This window comes from Stegostoma tigrinum, chromosome 35 (assembly GCF_030684315.1).
Source record: "Stegostoma tigrinum isolate sSteTig4 chromosome 35, sSteTig4.hap1, whole genome shotgun sequence".
Taxonomy (NCBI): Eukaryota; Metazoa; Chordata; class Chondrichthyes; order Orectolobiformes; family Stegostomatidae; genus Stegostoma; species Stegostoma tigrinum.
The window spans coordinates 4,060,735-4,076,500 of record NC_081388.1 but is presented as its reverse complement, the minus strand read 5'-3'; the positions used below and the strand labels follow the sequence as shown (position 1 = coordinate 4,076,500).

Genomic DNA, 15,766 nt, shown 5'->3' with positions numbered 1-15,766 from the left:
TCTCTGTCAGTGCCCTGTACCGGGTCAGTGTGCCCTGTCCCGGGTCTCTCTCAGTGCCCTGTCCCGGGTCAGTGTGCCCTGTCCCGGGTCTCTCTCAGTGCCCTGTCCCGGGTCAGTGTGCCCTGTCCCGGGTCTCGCTCAGTTGCCTGTCCCGTGTCAGTGTGCCCTGTCCCAGGTCTCTCTCAGTGCCCTGTCCTGGGTCAGTGTGCCTTGTCCCGGGTCTCTCTCAGCGCCCTGTCCCGGGTCAATGTGCTGTGTCCCGGGTCTCTCTCAGTGACCTGTCCCAGGTCAGTTTGCAGTGTCACAGGTCTCTCTCAGTGCCCTGTCCCGGGTCAGTGTGTCCTGTCCCTGATTAGTGTGCCGTGTCCTGGTTCTCTCTCAGTGCCCTGTCCCGGGTCAGTGTGCCTTGTCCCGGATCAGTGTGCCCTGTCCCGGGTCTCTCTCAGTGCCCTGTCCCGGGTCAGTGTGCCCTGTCCCGGGTCTCTCTCAGTGCCCTGTCCCGGGTCAGTGTGCCTTGTCCCGGGTCTCTCTCAGTGCCCTCTCCCGGGTCTCTCTCAGTGCCCTCTCCCGGGTCAGTGTGCCCTGTCCCGGGTCTCTCTCAGTGCCCTGTCCCGGGTCAGTGTGCCCTGTCCCGGGTCTCTCTCAGTGCCCTGTCCCGGGTCAGTGTGCCCTGTCCCGGGTCAGTGTGCCTTGTCCCTGTCCGGTGAGGGGGATCCCGGGGAAGCGGCGCTATCGCTGCCAGTCCCCGCTCTCTCCACGAGGGGCTCTCGCTGCCTTATTCCGGCTTTCCAACTGGTATTCCTGGCGGATCTCCCAGATCAATTCCCGGCGAATTCCCAATGGAATCCTTTGCGATCCCCGGCGGATTTCCAGCGAGATTCCCGCACGATTTTCCACTTCCGAGCGTTCTCCTCCACTCCACCTGCCCGTCTCCTATTGGTTGCCTCGGTGACAGACAGCCTGCCCGTCCAATAGAAAGCTGATGAACGCGCAGGCGGGGTCGTCGGCCTTCGTTTATCCAATGGGAACCGGGGGCGGGTTTAATATCTGTGTTGCTTTGGAGCGGATTCTGGTCCGGGAGGAGATTGTGATCCAGTCCCGGTGCCGGAGCAGATCGGGATCTAGACCCGGAGCAGATTGTGATCCAGTCCCGGAGCAGATCGGGATCTGGAAGTGGAGGTGACCGAGTTCTGTCGTTTCGGGGTACGTCGGGATCCAGTCCCGGAGCTGATCGGAATCCAGTCCCGGAGCGGGACCCAGGTGAGCCAGTAGATCTGGGTTGCTATCCACCCTGCCCCTGTGTCCGAACAGGACTGATCTAAAAGAAACGCAGGAATGGCTCGAAAAACAGCAGTTTCTAGGAGCATCCGAGGGTTCTGAGGGGCACCGGACCCAAAACATTAACTCTGTTTTCTCCTTCACAGATACTGCCAGACCTGCTGAGCTTTTCCAGCAACTTTGTTTTTGTTTTGGGAGCTTCCGTACGGAGAAAATGTTTTGACCCAATGTTTTGATCGCGATCCAAATTCAGATCCAGATCCTCATCCAGATCCACAGGCTGAACCAGGTTCAGGTCCAGTTCCAGGTACACATACCTATCTGAATCCTGATCCAAGCACTGATCCAGATCGAGGTTTAGATCCTGGTCCAGGGAACTGAGAGAGACCCAGGACAGGGCACTGAGAGAGACCCGGGACAGGGCACACTGACCCGGGACAGGGCGCTGAGAGAGACACGGGACAGGGCGCTGAGAGAGACCCGGGACAGGCCACTGAGAGAGACACGGGACAGGGCACTGAGAGAGACCTGGGACAGGGCACACTGACCCGGGACAGGGCACTGAGAGACACACGGGACAGGGCACACTGACCCGGGACAGGGCGTTGAGAGAGACACGGGACAGGGCGCTGAAAGAGAGCCGGGACAAGGCACACTGACCCGGGATAGGGCGCTGAGAGAGAGCCGGGACAGGGATCCGGATGCAGGTGTCGGTCGATCCACGTCCAGATCCCGTTGGAGATACAGATACAGGTCTGATGCAGGATCTGCGCTCAGTGTGAGGAGCACTTGTGGAGCTGCCCAAGATCTCGTATCCCTGCTGGAATCTGTCTCTGACGCTCTGCTGACACTGTGGCGCTCTCTAAATCTGTCTCTTCAATCTCTGGGAATAAATTGTTACTTGTTTTTGTTCCTGATGGACAGCATCCGCAGTTCTTTCAGTTTTAAATAAACTGCTACTTGTTTGTTGGGGGCGGCACAGTGGCTCAGTGGTTAACACTGCTGCCTCACAGTAATTCACTGTGTGCCCGTGTGGGTTTTTCCTCACCGTCCACACATGGATGGATGGCTAGGTGGTGGAAGTACACAGCAGGCCAGGCAGCATCAGAGGACCAGGGAAGTTGACTGGTAGTTTGGATTTTTACCAGTTTCAAAATCTCCCCAACCCAGGGCATCATCCCATGACCAACCCTCCCTCCCAACAGCCTGGATGCAGAGAGGTTGTTTCCCATAGTGGGAGTAGCTAGGACCAGAGGGGCATCATTTCAAATAAGGGGTCACCCATTTGGGACAAAGATGTGGAGGAATTTCTTCTCTCAGAGACTAGTGAGTCTGTGTAGTTCTTTACTCCAGAGGGTTGTCAAGTCTGGATTATTTGGTATATTCAAGGCTGATATTTTCAATCAGTAAAGAATGAACATTTATGTGGAAAAGGCAGGAACACAGATCTTGGGTTTAATGTTGAAGCACAGGGCAGACTTTGTTCGCTGAATGGCCTACTTCTGCTCCTTTCTCGTGAGCAAAATCAGAAATCGCACGACACCAGGTTATACTCCAACAGATTTATTTGACATCATGAGCTTTCAGCGCACAGCTTGTTCAAACATTCTTGGGACTCAGAGGTGCCAGGAAAATGGCAAATGTAAGACAGCAGTGTGTGAATGAATGTAAGAATGTAAGAACATTCCTGGCTGTTAGTTTAATGTCCGCTCTGGGAATAGGTTTAGAAACAAGTGAGTATTCTGCTGGAAGAAAAGAGATATGTTGGTGAAGCATGTTGTCAGACATTCATCAGGACACAGTTACAAGAATGGCAAATCACAATGGAAACCATAATAAAAAGTGGGTTAGCAAGTGAACTGTGATTGGTAGATGCATTGCCATGGAGAATATGCCAGAGAGCAGTTTTTGGTTTAAATTCAACCAGGGCAGCTGAACTATGATTGAGTTTGCTGTGCCGGGGGAAAGAGAGAATCTGAGAATGGTTAGTCCTCAGTTGTTCATTGGATGAGCAAATGTTCAGTTCATTCTGTGTGTAAAAGGATACCAAGCTGTGTCTGAATGAGATTATAGCAGGCTTTAACAATGCCATTCCCATTGGCTGCTGGTACAATAAATGGGGGGAGGGGGTGGGAGGAAGGAAATGGGAATTACCTGAAACCTGTTGTCCATGTGGGAAAGCTGGAAGTGGAGATAAATAAGGATTTCTAAAGAAGATTGGAAATAAACTTGGGGAATGGGACAGAATAGCCTGTTCTCAATGGCCTCTTCCTTGGCTGTGAGAGCTCGTAGACAGAATGATGAAATTGAATGGAAAGGTCCATGATTTGCAAAGGGAAGAATGAGAAGATGTGATACCAAATAGAGGATGCAGCTCTCCAGAGGTGAGAGGCAGGGGAAGTGGAGTAGGAGCAGAGAGACTTGTAGGTGGCAGGGAAGTGGGTGAGAGTGCACAAAGAGTGCACTGAACTGTATGAATCAGAGTAAAGGAAATACAAAGGTAAAGACATCAGTGATTTTTCCCCCCCCCCTCTGGTTTGTGTATGTGTGTAGAGTGCTGTGTTCAGCACTGGCACTCCCATTTACCACAGCAGTCACCCAAACATTTGAAGTGACTGACACTCCATGATGAGATTGAGTGGAGAATTTGGTGCTGATCTCCCTAGGGAAGAGAAGCTGGAGAGGGGAAATGATCAATTTGCTCAAAATCCTGAGGGATCTGCACAGTGGTTAGAGGAGGGTGGTCTCTTCTCATTGGCAGAAGGATTGAGAACCAAGGAGATACTGATTTAAAGGTGATGGGATGTACTGCCTGGGAGTGTGGTGGTACAACTGTAACTTTCCAAAGGCAATTGGAATCTCCCTAAAATAATTTGACAGGGCTATGGTGAGAGGAGAAGGCGTGGAACTCGTTAAGTTGGCTCTTACATGGAACTGGGCTGGGTGTGATGGGGCAGCCTTCCTGTGTTTCAAACCATTTTACACCCACAATGTTTGCCAAACACATTAAGGAAGGCCAGAGGACATGGAGTTAAAATGATGTGCAAATGAAGCAAGGGTGATTTTTAAATAAAATTCTTTTTTCCCCACAGAGTATTCGGGGTATGGAATGTACTGCCTGAAAATGTGGGAGAGGCTGGTTCAATTAATTGAGACATCCTATTGGATGATTATTTGGATAGTAATGTTGTGCAATGGGGAGGGGGAGAAAAGTTAGCATTTTCCTCTGAAGGGCCTAGGCCCGAAACGTCAGCTTTTGTGCTCCTGAGATGCTGCTTGGCCTGCTGTGTTCATCCAGCTTCACACTTTGCTATCTAGCATTTTCCTGCCCTGTGTATTGAGCTGTGGGTGTAACTCTGTCTTGGCTGCTGAATTGTCTTAAGCAAATGAGGAACTGCACGCACTCTATTTCAAAATTGTATGTGAGAATGAGGAAGTGTGTGACCTAGTTGCTGTGGTACTGCTAATCCTTTAGCAGACTGAATCTTTGCAGCTGTGAGACTGCAGTGAACATGTCCCTTGATCCTGTGTCTAGGCCCTATTGCCTCATTCCACTCCTTTATTTTGTCAATCCTCCTGATTCTCACTGGACTCTGTCCCAGCTCTCCATTACAGTGTTTGAGAAAAATTCTTTCATTAGATGTGGGACATTTCCCATTCCTTAACTGCTCTGGAGAAGGGGATAGTGAGCTACTTTCAAACTGCAGTTCTAGGGATGCCGTTAGGAAGAGAATTCCTGGATTCTGACCCTGCAAAAGTAAAGGAACGGTGAAAGATTTCCAAATCAGGATGCTGAGTGGCTTGGAGGGGAACTTGCAGGGTGTGGTATTCCCATCTATCTGCTTCCCTTGTCTTTCCAAATGGGAATGGTCATGGGTTTGGAAGGTACCGTTGGAGGGGAATCTTGATTTTTTTAATGATGACTGGTTGGGCAGTACAGTGGCTCAGTAGTTAGCACTGCTGCCTCACAGCACTGGGGATGCGGGGTCAATTCCACCCTTGGGTGACTGTCTGTCTGTCTGTCTGCATCGAGTTTGTACGTTTCTCTCCCCCAACCCCCTCCTGTCAAATATCAGCTGCTGCCGAAGCCCCTTGTTCGTGACTTTGTTGCTTCTATTGACTTGAGCATTGGAATACAGTCCAGTTCTGTATAGGATATTACCATAGAAAGAGAATTTGACAACAGGAGTAGGCCATTCTGCTCTTTGAGCCTGCTTCCCCCATCATCCATCTCATTCCCTGTTCCCTTTCACTCCTCATACATTTGATCCCTTTAGCACTCCTTCTTGAAAGCATTCAATGTTTTGGCCTCAACTTGCTCTGTTAGTGAGTTCCACAGGCTCACCACTTCCCCTCATCTCAGTCCTAAATGGTCTATCACGTGTCCTTAGATGGTGAACCCTGGTTCTGACTCCCTGGTCATGGGAATAATTGTTCTTGCATTTAATCTGTCGAGGCGTTTTCAAATTTTATGGGATTCTGTTTTTTTTCCCCTTTTGTTATGGAGTCATACAGACATACAGCAAGGAAACTGACCCTTTGGTCCAACTAGTCCATGCTGACATGTGCCCAAACTAAACTAGTTGGCACATATCCCTCCAAACAGTTGTTATTCATGTACCCATCTAAATGTCTTTTAAATGTTCTCCACTTTCTCCTAGAAGTTAATTCCACACATGAACCATTTATAAACAGTAATAATTATAGTCCTCAACAATCTACTATCTCCAGCAAACCTCTGGTACCTGTTCCCTCACTCAGACCGAGGCCCATTCATCCATCACCTCTGTAATCACTGACCTGCACTGTCTTCTGCTCCATCCGTGCTTCCATCTTAACATTCTCACCCTGCTTACAAAACCTGTGCACGGAAAGAAAAACATTGTTTCTTTTGGAATTCCAAAACAGAGTCTGGAAATATGGGAAACATTCAGCGGGACAGGTGGGAGACTGGCATGCTGATCTCCCGGCCTGGTGTGGGGGTCTTTCAGCCTAGTGTGGCCTCAGCGTGGACTTCTGTAGCAATTCCAGAGGAACCTCGAGGTGAAACCCAGTGGTCTGGAGTAAAGGCTTGGCGTGGACTGTAGGCCAGGCGCCAGTGTAGGCTGGATTGGAATGACTGTCGTTCTGAATGTTTTATTTCTCTATTCTATAACTTATTCCTATGATCTGTAACACTGGCCTTTTCACTTCTTTATTTTTGTAATTTTATTTCCCCAAGAACTTGTACCTAGGAACAGGTCCTTCAGTACCTTGTACCCAAGATGGTGCTCTTAAGTGGCCATTTGTAAAGTTTTCACTGCACTCAATTGGGTACATGTGAGAATAACACTAATTTAATTCATTTCAATTCAGAGTTTGCATCTCATCGGAATATTCTCCTTCCATAACTGTGTCCTGACCTGCAGAACTTTCTTTTCATGTCCTGCCAGTGCCCCCCACCATTGCCCTGCCCCTCTTTAGCTCTATTGCCTCTTCCTCCTCCTCCACCACCACCACAAACAAGTGAGAAATCTGTCCATCACTAACCCTGTAATCTCCTCAGGTTTAGCAAGAACTGCAGATGCTGGAGACAGAGATAACAAAGTGTAGAGCTAGAGGAACTCTGAAGAAGGGTCTGAACCTGAAACGTAAGCTTTCCTGCTCCCCTAGTGCTGCCTGGCCTGCTGTGTTCCTCCAGCTCCACATCTTGCTATCTCATCTCCTCAGATTTGGTCACCCAACCATCGCTGTCATGTGCCCTCGGCTTCCTGAGGCCTAATCCCTGGAATTCCCACCCTACACCTCTCTCTATCTCTCTATCTCTCTCTCTCTCTCTATCTCTCTCTCTCTCTCTCTCTCTCTCTATCTCTCTCTGAAACCCTACCTCTTTGGTCCCCTGTTCTAATGAAGTGTATGTTATTTAGTGTCAGCTTTATTAACTGGAGTTCCTGTGTATTAGCCTGGGATAGTTCACTGATGCTGTGTACAGAGCTGTGACTTTAATTCCCAGTGAGTGTGGCTGCGATAGTGATGGGATAAATGGGATAATTTCAGGCCCCTGCGCTGGGCGATGCAGGGATGGGTACCTGGTGCCTCAGCTATTTAGAATCTCAATTAGTGTATTAGGTCAGAGAGAGACAGAGGGTATTACATTGAATAATCAAAGCAGAAATCGCTGGGGACACTCAGCAGGCCTTTGGAGAGAGAGAAACTGAGTAAACATTTCACGCCCTGTATGACTACTTCAAATCTGAAAGGGGCTCGAAATTGGCGATCTTTGAGTAAGTGAGGAAGAGATAGTCATCGAGATGTACAGCACAGAAACAAACCCCTCAGTCCAACTTGTCCATACTGACCAGATATCCTCAACCGATCTAGTTCCTTTTGCCAGCATTTGGCCCATACCCTTGTCCCTCCGAGATAACAAAGTGTGGAGCTGGATGAACATAGCAGGCCAAGCAGCATCTTAGGAGCACAAAAACAAAAGTTTCGGGCCTAGACCCTTCATCAGAAAAAGAGAAGGGTCTGATGAAGTGTCTAGGCCCGAAACACCAGCTTTTGTGTTAATATTGTTCTGTAAATATGGTGACCTGTACTTACACAGTGATCCTGATGTGGTCTCACCAGTGTTTTGTATATGCAAAGCATAACATTTCCACTCCTGCATTCATAACACAGTATTCTGTCAGCGTTCCTGTTTCCTTGCTGTGCCTGCGCACTAATCTTCTGTGATTCCTGCACTGGATTACTCTGATCCCTCTGTATGCCAGAGCTCCACAATTTCTCACCGTTCAGATAGCATATTTCAGTTTTATTCTCTCTGCCTAAATGGACAATTTGACACTTTTCCCACATTGTACTCTATTGGCCAGATCTTTATTCACTTGCTTGACCCGTCGAGATCCCTTTGTAGGCCCTTCAGGTCCTCCTCACATCTCGCTTTCCTAATATCTTTGTGGAAGCAGCAAATTTAGCTCCAGGACCTTTGATCCTTTCATGTGATTAATTTATATAAATTGTAAAGAGGTGGGCACTGATCCCTGTGGCACACCATCCTACCTTTGGGTCTCCTCTGCAGGGTGCAACTTGCCACCCTGAGATGGATTGAATCCTGATTGCCGTCTCTCTCCTGCTCCTGTGATATGCCGTAAACATTTTGCCGGAATAAGAGGTTTCTTAGTGCTGATTTTCCTGTTTTCTCTTCCTGACAGGATGTTGCCACTGCTGGACCAGGTGGGCCTGGGCCGAGGCTCGATCCGGGCCTACCTGTGGTGCTTCGTCATTGCCCTGGCCTTGACTGCCGTTGTCAAGGGCGCACTCCATGCCTTTGAACTGCTGAGGCGTTTCCGGGACAACACCAGGAGGTTGAGGTGTTTTGAAAGCCCCCCAAGAAGGAGCTGGCTGATGGGGCACCTGGGAATGGTAGGATCCCTGGAAAGCAGAGTGGGAAGCCCCCGTGCCTGGAGGCAGGAGACCGACAGATTGTTTTGATGTCACCTCCTGGGGGCACCAGCCTTGCAGGCCCCTGTCATGTGACCATGACTTCAGCATCTCCTGCGGCAACTCGACACAATTTGGGCTGGCGATAAAGCGGGCCATAACATGGCAGTCCCATGCCTCCGAGTCTGAGTCTTCCCAGGATCCTGGGATTGTGCCGGTGCTCACTGGGAAGGCAATGGGGAAAATTGAGCTTTTTCAGAAATCCACTGGAAAGTGGAGATGAGGGGTGGGATAGCCAACCCAGAAAACTACCCATGGGCACCTGGGGCGGTATAGGCTGGAGAATGGGGGCACTTGCCATCATTCACCATCCCTCAACCTGACCCTGATTATGGTTACCTGTTGGGGTTGGGGGATCGGGGAAAGAAACACTGGGGAAGTGGATATGTGACAGCAATTGGGGCTGCCATGATCTTACTGACGAGAAGAACATGTTAGAGGGGCTGAATGGCCTGCTGCTGTTCCTGAGTCCCATGGTTCTGACATGGCAGAGGTGGCATCCCAGGAGCACCACTTGAGCTGACATAGAAACAGAGAAAATTGGAGCAAGCGTAGGCCATTCGGCCCATCAAATCCACTCCACCATTCAGTATGATCATCCAACTCAGTACCCTTGTTACTGCCATCGCCCCATAACCCTTTGATCCCTTTAGCCCCAAAAGCAATGTCTAACTCCTCCTTGAAAACATTCAATGTTTTGGCCACAACAGTTTCCTGTGGTAGTGAATTCCACAGGCTTACCATTATCTGGCTGAAGAAATTTCCCCTCATCTCAGTCCTAGATGGTCGACTCTGCATCCTTAAACTGTGACCCCCTACTTCTGGACCTCTTGGACGTTGAGAATGTCCTTCCTGTGTTTACCCTGTCTAGCCCTGTGGGAATTTTACAGGTTCCTCTGAGATGCCCCCCTCCACCTCATACTTCGAAACCCCAGTCAATAGAGCTCTGACTGATCCAAACTCTCTTCATTCATCAGTCCCAGGAATCAGACAGGGAAACACGGAAATAAAATGCTGGAAACCAGTGAGTGGAGGTTCTACTGAGGAGACAGAGGGCTACATTCAGCACTGAGAAAGATATTACCCACTCCACCACTATCCTCCCAGTCTGTGCTGGTGAACTGTGGGGGCCGGCATATTGTCAAGACAATTTCTATCACCCTGAAGTTTGGCCTTGCATTTCACTCCTTGTAAAATGCAGTTTGTGATATTCCGATTCCTGTGGGAAACCAGTACATGGCCTCTTTGCAGTTAAAGAATTTCATTGCAATGTGAAGGTGTGAGGGTAAGGGTGGGGGGTGGCGTTCGATTCTGTTACTGCCCCTGGATCTATTGCTGTGTGTGTCTCTGGTTTGTCTCTGTGGATGTCTTTTCCTGAAATCAGACTCAGATGTGTCATGACCTGCCTGTGGAGGAGGTGGGATTTGAACCAGGGCCTCCTGGCTCAGGGGTATGGTGCTACCACTGTGCCAGAGGAGCTCCCTCCCTCTCTGGTTCAATGAAGCTTTGTTTGTGGACTGACTTGCTGCTTCGTTCTGTGTTTGCCGTGGCTTTGTGTCCTAATGGCACTCTTTGTTTGTACACCCCAATGCGATTAGATCAATCCTGACGAGGAAGGAATGAGAAAGATCGCAGAGTTGGTCTCAACGTTCCGATACACCATGAAGACATGGCTCGGACCAGCAATACCCCTCATCTCGCTGTTCCACCCTGGTTACATTAAACCTGTCCTGTTGGCATCAGGTATTCAGTTGAAGTCTGGGCTGTTGAGTATTCAAGTAGCTGGGGATAGGTTCCGGACACCTCAGCCCTTCAGGGGCACACAGCATACTTCATCATGTCTGTGACTGTCAGAATGGGATCCAGTCTGACAGCGAGATGATTGAGACAGGCAGACAGGCCGAGACAGACAAATGGCAGTGTAGCGAGAGGCTATTGATCCTGTCCTGTTGCAATCCACACCACGGGGGGGGAGGGGATGAATGCTGTTCCTGATCCAAGAATCGTGTGTGACTCATGACTCTGATTCTTGCTGTGGCTCCTGAGTGGGGGAGGGTGTAGGTTACATTGTGTGGGTCACCCGGTTTTCATGGGAATGACAGTTGGTTCTCATAGACATGGACTGCGGTGACAGGCCCATGTTGTACACAATGGACAGCAGGTCAGAGGTCACACTGTGAGCTCTTTCAACAAGATGCTAAACATTTCCGACATTACTAACAGCCGGATCATGCCTGTCTTTGGATGTTTACACAGGGACTTATTGTGACTCGATGGTGTGGCCTTCATGTGTTGGATAGTGAGAAAACAGCTTTAAAGAGCCTGTGCCAGCTGCTGATGGACTGAAACTGGGCATATAGGCTGTGCCCAAGAGTCTGGGTAACTGCCCAGATTTTACAGCAGCAGCCGTTTGCTTCAGTAAGTCCACACCGAACCCCCCCCCCCCCCCCCCCCCCCCCCACCACCACCGCCTCCACAGAAGAGCATCTCATCACCTACCCAATCCCTGTAACCCTGCATGTCCCATGGCTAACCCACCCACATCCCTGGGTACTCCAGGCAATTTAGCATGGCCAATCCACCTAGTCAGCACATCTTTGGACTGTGGGAGGAAACCGGAGCACCCAGAGGAAACCCACACAGACACGGGGAGAATGTGCACACTCCACACAGACAGTCACCTGCAGCTGGAATCGAACCCGGGTCCCTGGTGCTGTGAGGCTGCAGTGCTTATCACCGAGCCACCGTGCTGCCCTTTTTTTTTGCCAAGAATGTCCTCAGGCTGCCCTCACACAAAATGGTTGCCATCCTGAAGACGCTGAGGTGTGTCCAGGATCAGTGATGTGAGACACACCCCTCAAAACGTTTTATCATTTACTTGAGGCACCTGCTTTCACTTTGAACTGAAATCAGACCAGCAACTTTGACTATTAAATGTGAATCAGGACAGACCTAGGGCAGGTAGATAAAGTAACTTTACCCTGGTCCGTGCTCAGTCTGAGGGCTTACCTGTTTCAATTTGGCTGTGGAGAAGCTGATTCAGGAAAGAAACTTTCTCTGTCTATGTATGCTATTTAATTTCAGGGCTGGGTCAGTGACTGCAAGTATGTCTCTGTCGTCTTTGAAAGTTTAAAGTTTGTTTTAAAGAGAAAAAAGATGGCTGCTTGGATAGCTTGGTCTCTTTGGTATATCTGTTGGTGTACTCGCTTCTCTGCTATTGGCAGTGTCGTTCCCATGATACCTTCGCTCTCTGTTAACTCTTTGTCTGGTCTGTTATCCTTTCCTGGTTGGGCAGTGTTAGCTGCTGGGAAATCAATGGACGGGAATATTGCTAATAGTGACCTTTATAACAGTGCCCAGGGGTCAACCACCATGAGTCACACCACCACGTTTTCGATTTTTGGTTCAAATCGATTCAAACGTCTCCACTCGAGTCTCTCTGTCTTTTTGCAATTGCTCCGTGCCTCTTCTCTCTCTTTTTTCTTGTGTTCCTTTCTTTTCTATCCCTACTTTCTCACTACCTCTCCCATTGTCTCTGTCTAATACCTCTCTTTCTCTTGCTCCCTCACTCCCTGACTTATCTCCCTCTCTGCCTATCCTACAGATCACACAGGTTCTCACATTCCCTGTTTACAAAGCTGAGGTGTTTGATGTTTTGTTAACAGACAATTTTTAAGAAGCTTCTCACCACTTATTCTAAACACAGGATACAGGAGGCCCAGCATATCCCTGCCATCCCTTTGCTAAAGCAGTCATAAACTTAATCCTGTATCCCATTCTCTGCTCATTACCCTGTATCAAGGCCAATTTCCCCAGAACCTTGTGTCAATCCCACACTAATGTCATTGTCCCGCTCTCTCCCCATAGCCCTGCATCAATCTGAAACTAATCCCACTGTCCTGCTCTCTCCCCATAGCCCTGTATTGATCCCACACTAATCCCACTGTTCCGCTCTCTCCCCATAGCCCTGTATCAATCTGAAACTGATCCCACCACCCTTTACTCTCCCTATAGCCCAGTATCAATCCTACACTAATCCCACTGCCCCGCTCTCTCCCCATGGTCCTGTATCAATCCCTAAACCAATCCCATTACAAGCATACAAGAGAACAAAGTGTGAAGCTGGATGAACACAGCAGGCCAAGCAGCATCTCAGGAGCACAAAAGCTGACGCTTTGGGCCTAGATCCTTGTTCATCCAGCTCCACACTTTGTTGTCTTGGATTCTCCAGCATCTGCAGTTCCCATTATCACCATTACAAGCGTACACTTGCTGACTGAACAGTCATCATTTCAGTATGTATATATTTAATAAGGTTTGATGGATTTGTCGAATTAACCAGTTCAGACATGCTGTGACACCTGTGGAGCAGGTGGGACTTGAACACACACTTTCTGGCTCAGAGGTAGGATCACTACCACAATACCACGAGCCCTTAAAATAGGGATGGACCTCAATCCCTAACAAATACCTGTCAAGTGTCTACAATTAATTATAATTAACATAATTAATTCACCCCACCTCCATTTGCAGAAACTCTCACGATCTTTGCGTGTCTCTTTCCCTCTCTCTCTCCGCCCTTCCATTCTGCCATTTGGAGGCTCTCTCACTCTGTCATTTGCTTTTTCTTCATCCAACTCTTTTGTTTCCTCTCTATCACAGTTGTTCTCTCTCCCTTTATCTGCTTCTCTTCAGTCTGTCTTGTTCTCTCACTATCTCTCTTGCTGTCTTTCTCTCTTGTTCTCACTGTTTCTCTCTGTCTCTTTTGTTCCCTTTCTATCCATAGCTTTGTTCCCTCTCTGTCTGTCTCATGTGTTCTCTCTCTCTCTATCTCTCTATCTCTCTCTCTATCTCTCTCTTCGCTCTCTCTCTATCTATCTATCTCTCTCTCTCTTTATCTCTCTCTCTCTCTCTCTCTCTCTCTATCTCTCTCTATCTCTCACTCTCTCTCTCTATCTCTCTCTCTCTATCTCTCTCTCTCTATCTCTCTCTCTCTCTATCTATCTATCTATCTCTCTCTCTATCTCTCTCTCTATCTCTCTCTCTATCTATCTATCTATCTATCTATCTATCTCTCTCTTCTCTCTCTCTCTCTCTCTCTCTATCTCTATCTATCTCTCTCTCTCTATCTATCTATCTATCTCTCTCTCTCTCTCTCTCTATCTATCTCTCTCTCTCTCTCTATCTATCTCTCTCTGTTGATCTCTATCCCCCCCTTCTCCCTTCCCTTATCTGTCACTGTAGGTAACCCACCCCCCCACCGAACACTTGTCTATATTGGAGGGTAACTATTTAATACTGCGGCTCTATGAAACAAATCATTTGCTTGTGTGAAATTAATTACGAACAGAAGGATCACAGCATGAGTTGGGGAAAAGAATTTGCACAATTTTGGAATTATACCTGAACTTTGAATCAATTTCCCCGGGCTTGACAAAGACCTCTGAGCACTACCTCCCAACTTGGGTGCATTTCCCCTGCCCTGGGACACCTTGTGAATAAATGAGCTGCTGATTTCCTTGCTCTGGAAATGATGCCTTGTTTCATGGTCCCAGAGGAGCCTGGAAGAAGGTTCGTTGTGAAATCTGTGGCTTGGCAGGTTGTTTAATCCTAATCTTCTCCTTAATAACTTCACACATTCACCAAATCCCTTTTCTGAACTTGGTAAAGCATGTTCTATCCAATCGTTTTTGAATTGCAAAGATTGATTGATAAAGGGGGTGGTCTTAATCATTTTTTTGTTGCATCCTGCACAAACCAGGATTGCCGCTTGACCCTGAACTGATTGAGATTTGATGATGGGTTACGGGGATTCGGGTATGATTGTCATTTTTCCTGTCGTTGTCTGGTTAATTTCTTGCCTCCCACCTGATCTTTATTTCATTAGATCCGCAGTACAGAGGAGGGCCTTAACCTGGTTAATGACATCGTCAAACGCTATGTATACTGCTCCCTTACCTGGTTCGGACCCATCTACCCAATTGTGAGGCTTTTCCATCCAGCATACGTCAAGTGTGTCCTTTTGGCATCAGGTAGAGGAGCTTCCAACCTGAAACGTTGAGATCAGCCAATCGTTATCGGTTCGAAAAATACCCTTGGTTTGGTGAACTCTGGTTACTTATGTTCGGGAATCTATGGGAGTTCTCCTTGGAAAGGGAATTGGGGAAGCATATCCTAAGAGTAAGAGCAAAGGGAGAGCTCTTTAAATGGGCTGGAACCGGACAGGGGACTGCATGGCCTCTGCCTGACTCTTGCTGCTTAGCACCAGCCTGTTGACCATGAGCTCGTTGGTCCCTCAGTCGACAAATGCTAACTCTCAGTTCGCTAAGTGTTTATGAAATGAAGCAAGTCATTTTGTCTTTTACTTTGGATTCACAGGGATTCTGGTTTGCAAGGAAACTCGGGCTAGGCCAGGATGAGATGTGGAAGAGTTTAGGGAAATTTTGGATCCAGTGTCAAGTTATCTGTTTCAGTCGCTTCGTCAGAGAGGCTGCTGTTTTATCCTGCTCTGTCACCATGCCTTCCATCTCCCTGCACTCTCCCAGCCCCAGAGGAAAGTCAATCTACCCACTGGTCTATTTGTTATCCTTTCATAGGCTATGGATAACGCTGCCTGGGCCCAGCATTTATTTAGAAGGTGGTAGTGAGTTGCCTTCTTGAACCGTAGGGAGGGCAATCCATTCCTTTTAGTTTTTGTGGTGGTTTTGAGTGGTTTGCTTGGCCATTTGAGAGTCAACCCGATTGCTGTGGATCTGGAGTCTCGTATAGGCCAGGTTGGGTAAGGATGGCGGATCTCCTTCTCTAAAGGGCACCAGTGAACTGTTTGGGTTCCTATGACAATCGATGACCCTTCTGTGGCCAACATTACAAGAACTAGCTATTCAAATATAGATTAACTGCATTTGAATTCCATCAGTTGCCGTAATGGGATTTGAACCCACGTGCCCACAGGATTAACCTGCTCCTCTGGATTATAATCAGGCACGCTGCCTCCTGACAGTGCCCA

General features: G+C 48.4%; 1 protein-coding gene across 3 annotated transcripts in view; it reads left to right on the top strand.

Annotated features, from left to right (window-relative positions):
• The first annotated feature begins 1,039 nt into the window (after positions 1-1,039).
• Positions 1,040-15,766, top strand: part of LOC125447385 (ultra-long-chain fatty acid omega-hydroxylase) — a 47,294-nt gene continuing 32,567 nt past the window's right edge. The window contains exons 1-3 of one of the 3 annotated variants that reach the window (XR_009442968.1): positions 1,040-1,260; positions 8,472-8,682; positions 10,359-10,503. Coding sequence is in view for 2 of the 3 variants with exons in the window: in XM_059639846.1 (XP_059495829.1) it covers positions 8,473-8,682; positions 14,648-14,792 (355 nt within the window). In the remaining variant the exon portion in view is untranslated. Of the gene's footprint in view, positions 1,261-8,471; positions 8,683-10,358; positions 10,504-14,647; positions 14,793-15,766 lie in introns of all 3 variants that reach the window. The other 2 variants (XM_059639846.1, XM_059639845.1) reach the window with 2 other exon arrangements.